General features: G+C 43.1%; 1 protein-coding gene across 1 annotated transcript in view; it reads right to left on the bottom strand.

Annotated features, from left to right (window-relative positions):
- Positions 1–8: 8 nt before the first annotated feature.
- Positions 9–6699, bottom strand: part of onecut3b (one cut homeobox 3b) — a 21869-nt gene continuing 15178 nt past the window's right edge. Inside the window, exon 4 of the mRNA XM_036137765.1 lies at positions 9–162. Within this exon, the coding sequence (XP_035993658.1) occupies positions 9–162 (154 nt within the window). The remainder of the gene's footprint in view (positions 163–6699) is intronic.

Here is a 6699-nt window from a genome sequence, read left to right as displayed (position 1 = left end):
GGGGGGGACTACAGAGATGCGCTGCAGCCGGAGGCGGCGGCGGCGCTCAGCATCAGCACCATCAGCACCATCGGCAGCAGAAGCATCTTCCCCTTCTCCTCCGAAATCCCCCCCTGATCAGCAGGGCTGCCCCCATGTCGACGGGCCGCCCGCTCTCCCAGCCTGCGGGGAGGGGGATAAATCACGACATGGACCGCGCTCGTGTGGGAACTCCGCCGCGTGACACGGCTCAGATAAACACGAGTCAGCTGTGTCGCCCATGTCTTCTTACACCATTAAAAATAGTACCACGTTAGAGCGCGCGAACGCCTGCTCGGGTCGGCGCGGAGCCGGTCCGGGTAAAGTGGGAGGGGAGGATGGAGAAGAAGGGACTCACCTCGTCGCGCGCTCGGTGGGAAGCGGTCCTCTGCGAGCCTGCCCCGTCTGCATACTTTATCCTGGGCTTCAAATAATGTCTGTAGTTATGAATGAAACCACACGCGATTGGACACACCCACCGCCCGCTCCCCGAAGCGCCACGTGACCAGCAGTGATGATGATGATGATGATGATGATGATGATGATGATGATGATGATGATGATGATGATGATGATGATGATGATGATGATGATGATGATGATGATGATGGTGGTGGTGGTAGTGGCTCAACAGCAGCAGTCTCATGAATGGCGGCCGGCTTTTCTCTGATCCCGTTTGCATCCACGGCAGCACCGAGGCTCAGACTATCGCCGGAAGCAAACATCAGACCTGCTGTGATTTTACTTTGCTGTGTTTGACTCTGGATCCTCGTTGTGGGATGAGACGCTCGGACAGACGGACGGGTGCGGTGGACCTTTGTGTAGTTTCACAGCCGGCCGCTTGATGGCAGCATTGCACCTTTCTTTCCTTTCGGCCGAAACGCGCGTAAAAGCACGCAGTTTGTTTTTCTAGATTAGGTCCAGGCTGACTCGCACTGAATCAACAGCAAGCAATCGATGCTGCTCTAAGACATTGTTTCTTCGAATGAAGGTTTGTGATATAATCTGCTTCTGCGTTTTCTTCAGTTTAGGTGAATTCTGGCAAAATGGCACACTGTCATAAAACCAGAAACGCTGGGTTTAGACACGTAACATGCTGCGTAAAAATGTTCAATTCAATTTTATTTCTATAGCGCAAATTAATGAAACATGTCATCTCAAGGCACTTTACAAAGTCAAATTCAATCTTATTATACATATTGGGTCAGATTATACAGTTTGGTCAAAAAAGTTTCCTATCTAAGGGAACCCAGTGAATTGCATCAAGTCTTGACAAGCAGAATTCACTCCTCCTGAAAAAGCATAGAGCCACAGGGACAATCGTCTGCTTTGTCCATGGCTTTGCAACAATCTCTCATACGAGCAAGCATGAAGCGACAGTGGAAAGAAAAACTCCCCATTAGCGGGAAGGAAAAACCTCCAGCAGAACCGGGCTCAGTATGAACGGTCATCTGCCTCAACCCACTGGGGGTTAGAGAATAACAGAGCAGAGACACAACAAGAGAGACATTACATCTACATTAGATGGTAGTAGCGGGTGAGCCGTCTTCCCTGGATGATGTTACAGCTAACAGAACGTCAGACCAGGTGTACCTTCTATGAAGAAAAAAGAGAGAGAACAAAAAGTTAAAAGCTGAAATGACAACAGTCATTTCAATGTAATGCTATGCAAAACTGGAGAACAATAGAAATCAGCAGAGTGAGAAAAAAAGGCCCTATTTTTCACTCTGAAAGGTAGACGGGGTGTCTGCCTCACGGACCAAAACTGGGAGTTGGTTCCACAGGAGAGGAGCCTGATAACTAAAGGATCTGCCTCCCATTCACCCCTAATCTTTGCTTACATGTTGTCACTGTGTCACCTGTGTGCAACTTAAGCATCACGTCATCTGTCTTTTAGAAACATCTTTTCTAAGGCCCCAGAAGCTGCAGCACCACCTAGCAAGAGGCATCACAACATGAAGACCAGAGACCTTTACCAAACAAGTCAGGGGCAAAGTTGTTGAGAAGTACAAGTCAGGGTGGGGTTATGAAAAGATCCATATCTTTTAAGTTCCCCCCTAGCAACATCAGATCCATCATCTTCAAATGGAAAGCACGTGGTATCACAACAAACCTGCCAAGAGAGGGCCGCCCTACAGAACCCACAAACCAAGCCAGGAGGGCATTAATCAGAGAAGCAGCACAGAGAAAGGTAGCCATGAGGGAGCTGCAGAGCGCCACAGCAGAGACTGGAGGATCTGTCCATAGGACCACAATAAGCTCCTTGGTGCTGGGATTTATTGGAAGAGGCCATTACTTAGTGTTAAAAATGGAAGGCATGTTTAGAGTTTGCCAAAAGGCATGTGGACGACTCCCCAGATGTATAGAGACAGTAGCTCTGGTCAGATAAGACTAAAATTGTCTTTTATTTATGGGATGTCAGAGTAAAAATGAGACTGAAAACTTTAGCAGGTCACAAGGTTCAGATTTTTACTTTGCGTTGGTCAGTTGCATGAAATACCAATAAAATACGTCAGAGTTTCTGCATATAACATGATAAGATGTGAAGGCAGAATACTCAGCCGTGTTTTGGACACCATCCCACCCAAGAAGAAATGTTTCCATATATAAAACAGAAAGCGCCTCAGCGCCTGCATGGCAGGAGGCCTAATCCGGGCCTTTATGATATCACAAAGGGGATAGACATCGCATCTGAGGAACTAATTTTCTCCTTCTGCACAAAAAGCATAAACAAAAAAACATTGGAAATCTTCTTCAAAGCCACAGTCCAGTTTGCGTACTTGCTTTCTTGCAGGCAAACATTTTCCCGTTTGCCTGCAAGAAACTGATAAAGCGCTGACTTCTCCTAGCATCTGATTCAAGATGCTGACAGAAAGATTTTGCCATAATTGCATTTTTTTTAAACCTAGCTTTTACTGTGACTGGATGCTGTACTGTGACAGATATCAGTGCTCTCCTAAGTAGTTTTCTAACCAAGCCAGCTAATAAAAAGCTGCAGACTTCAAAGAAGAAGAGAGTGAGATATTTTCCATATGTAAGTCCATATCAAACAGAGTGCTATCTCTTTCAGAAAGAGAGCTCTAAACTACTGATCTGAGTGATGCAGGATCATCATGACTCTGACCGATCTCTGGAAACAGAGGTGAAGAAGAGGAGGGAGAGCAAGGAGAGCATTGTGCAGCTCTTTAAGGGAGAGAACTTTATATTCATTTGGGAGCTTTGGAAACTATTCTCGTTCCTTCTAAAGCAATTTTGCATCTGAACCACAAAAAATTATATGAATTAAAAAGTTTATCCAGACAAGGGCTTTCAAGCTCAAATAGCTTCAGCTGTGCTAAATTCTACTGATTTTAATACCTTTTTAAAGTGTGCAGCTCTATATATTTCTGCTGGTATTCATGCTGTTTGAGTAGGTGCATATAGTTTTCACAATAAGGCAAAGTAAACCTTAAAACCATTATGGCTGCTTGCAGTTGTCGGAAAACAATATAACGGGGCATGATGTGTGGCTCTTTGAGATCTTTTAGCCCATTTCATGTTGCCAGGAAGCTGTTTAAGTGAATTCTTGATCAGCTATGGGTGTAGCAAGTGACATCTAACAAAGCACTCCAAACAATTGTGAATAACCCTACAGTTAATTCCTAACTTAATCAGCAACTTGAAATGAATTCATACACTCAAGTTGCTGCCATGTCTCGCATTTTCTTCTTTGCATGTCACTCTGATGGAGCAACGATGGCTAGACTAATAATGCAGAAAGTATGCAGAGCATGAAAGGTCTCATTCCTGAATTTAGATAAGAGATGCTCATCCCGTCCTTCCCCTCAGAGGCAGATATCAAATAAATTCTTTTGAAGTGAGGCTCATTTTTGAGCAACCTCAGCAGCCCTAATCAAATCAAATTACACTTAGTGACGATCAATGCCAAAGAAAAGTCCTGGTGTGCGTTTCCCCTGAAGCACATTTGCAGTTTATTCAACCATCAGTGGACACTTTGTACTGTACTGGGTTACAAGTTTTAACAGATGACATGAAAATGAATTACCACATGAAATTTATTGAGGAAAAATGTCTTACATATACCAAAAAGGGAAACGCTTCTGTTTTGAGTTGATACTGTGACAAATTCCCTGTAAGCGCGACCGGCCCACACATGTGGGCCCAGCAGAAGACAAGTGCTTAAACTCAGCCTCTAAACAACGTAAAAACACTTTAAAAACAATCCCCCTGATTTATGTATTCATGCACAGATATTTATGGTCTTATAGCGATTTAAACATACCCAAAAAAATGTAAAGGTCATCACCTGAAATTAGAGAAACTCCCTATCCAGTTTTGTAACGCTCGTCTTTATCCGGGGATGTAATTTCTGTGCGTAATGGAGCTTATGATTTAGCTTTAAACATCGCTTTGTGTGTTATTGATATAATGCCATGCACAGTGGTACATTTTGGTGATACAAGGGATACATGTGTTGACCAAAGACTATTTCATATGCAGAAGGAGTCTGCACTTTTATCTTATCCTCATTTTATAAGGTGGAAAACACATTTGGCGTAGTTTTGGCACATTTGGCTAAACTGTGCCAAAATCACAGCTCCACCTGGCATTCCACTAAAACCTTTGTGGAACAAGTTTGCTTCATCTTATTCAGTTTAGAATTGCTGCCATCATAGTCAAGATGTGAATCCGTAAAATCTGATGCCTTTCCTAAGTTTTCAAAACAGGTTTTCATGGTGTTTTCTGTTGCTTATTTGGGAAAAAAAAATATTGGACGAGGCTCAAAACCATTTTTTTCTTTGTTCAGTTTGCTTCAGTTTCTTTGTTTAACCAATAAATCGGGAATAGTAACAGTTGCAATGGTGCTTCCACTGGAGAAATATAATTTTATGCCCCACCATTAGACAGGAAACAAAATTTTGCATTTATACTTTACAGCTGTGGAGTTGTACTTAATTTATATCAGGTATGTAACTTAAGGCAGAGATTGCTCCTGTTACCCTTAGGGCTTAACAGATATGTCTGTTTATATTCCCGTTTTATCAGAACACAAACTATATAAAATATTGTGGCGTTTGAGACTGTGTGGGTGTGGTCTGGGTGTGCTCCCTCTCTCGGACAGGTGTGGCTAGGAGCTGGCTGAACACACCTGAGACTGATCTTTGTCTGGAGCTATATTTAAAGCCTGGCCTCCTGTGTGTTCATACTTCTATGAATGTTCAGTTTTATTCTATGACTGTTTAGTTTTTTTGATATGTATATGATATTTGTCATCTGTCAAACATGTTCATGAATTTACATTGTATACTGTATTTTTAATGATGTGGACCTCTGGAAGAGTAGCTGGGTATAAAGCACAGCCAATGGGTATTGTAATACCCAATATTGTAATAACAAATAAACAAACAACAACAAAAAAAACTCACTGCCAGATAGTCACCGCTTAGTTGATAGATCAGCCAGTATCTTCTCTAGTGAAAGCAAACTTTTCTACAGCAACCCAACCTGTGCTCTGTCTCCCTGGGACCCAGGTCCACACCAGTCTCCTGACAACTGAGCCACACCACCCACCTCCATCATCTCCAGCTGCTGCTCCCGTGAGCTTGCCCGCCTCCACAACCTGCCCCTGCGTCCGGAGACGCCAACTCTCCCTATTTCCCTCAGCTCCTAATAAACTGTTGTTTGCTCCTTTCTCCACGTCTGGTTGTCTGCATTTTGGGCCCAGCACCATGAACACAACTAAATAGATAACCAGAAATGGATTTATGGTTCTGTGTTCAAATCCCAACTGGAGTTGTAAAAAGTCAGTGCTATGATTTGGCACTACATTACCCATGATGCAGCAATCAGTGCTTACCAAACGCACAGAATCTTGTACAACAGTCTTTCTGTGGATTGTGGATCTTCTCGTTGTGCACATCTGAGTTCTCTCCAAGTACTCAAGCTTCCTTCCCGCTATACAAAACACATTTTAAATGGCTGACAGGTGTGTGTGTGTGTGTGTGTGTGTGTGTGTGTGTGTGTGTGGTTGTTTGTCTTGTGATAGTCCGGTAACCTATAGACTGCAGAGAGATGGATGAATGGATTCCTACAGTGAAATGCAGCCTATAAAGTATTCAGTCAACAACAATTAAAACATTTTAATCCACTGTGAGTGACCTTATATTGAAATTATAGCATTAAACAAATAGAAATTACTTCAATAAACCCACAGAGTACATCATGAGCAACACCCTCCCACTGTTTCCCAACAACTCGGTCCCGATGGCATTTACTCCACCTCTTTTCCTCTAATGAGAAATATGTTTCTTTCAGTCTTTTAAATTTTCTTATTCTGTCTGACATTTTTTCTCCTATAGCTTTCCCTCAGCCATAACCTTTTTGAAGACACGGTGACCAGACAAATTGCTCCAAATCCAACATGATCCCATTGCTTTTTACTTTTAGGGCTGTTTCAGTTGAGATGTGCGTGATATCACGCACTTGGGGGATAATTATACTGTATAAAAGGACGTGGACACATGAGGCGCTCTGTATGAATTAAGCCCTCTCAGTTTGTGAGATTAGTGAGTAGCCACATCATCGCAACTGAGGTAAAGCAGGTATTGGTGACTGTAACATTATAAGTGCTTCTTGATGAACCTGTGGCACCTGTTTGTACTCCAAATCCTCTGATTGAAA

Source organism: Fundulus heteroclitus, chromosome 6 (assembly GCF_011125445.2).
Source record: "Fundulus heteroclitus isolate FHET01 chromosome 6, MU-UCD_Fhet_4.1, whole genome shotgun sequence".
Lineage (NCBI taxonomy): Eukaryota > Metazoa > Chordata > Actinopteri > Cyprinodontiformes > Fundulidae > Fundulus > Fundulus heteroclitus.
Note: the sequence above shows the minus strand (reverse complement) of the source record. Positions and strands in the feature narration are given on the sequence as shown.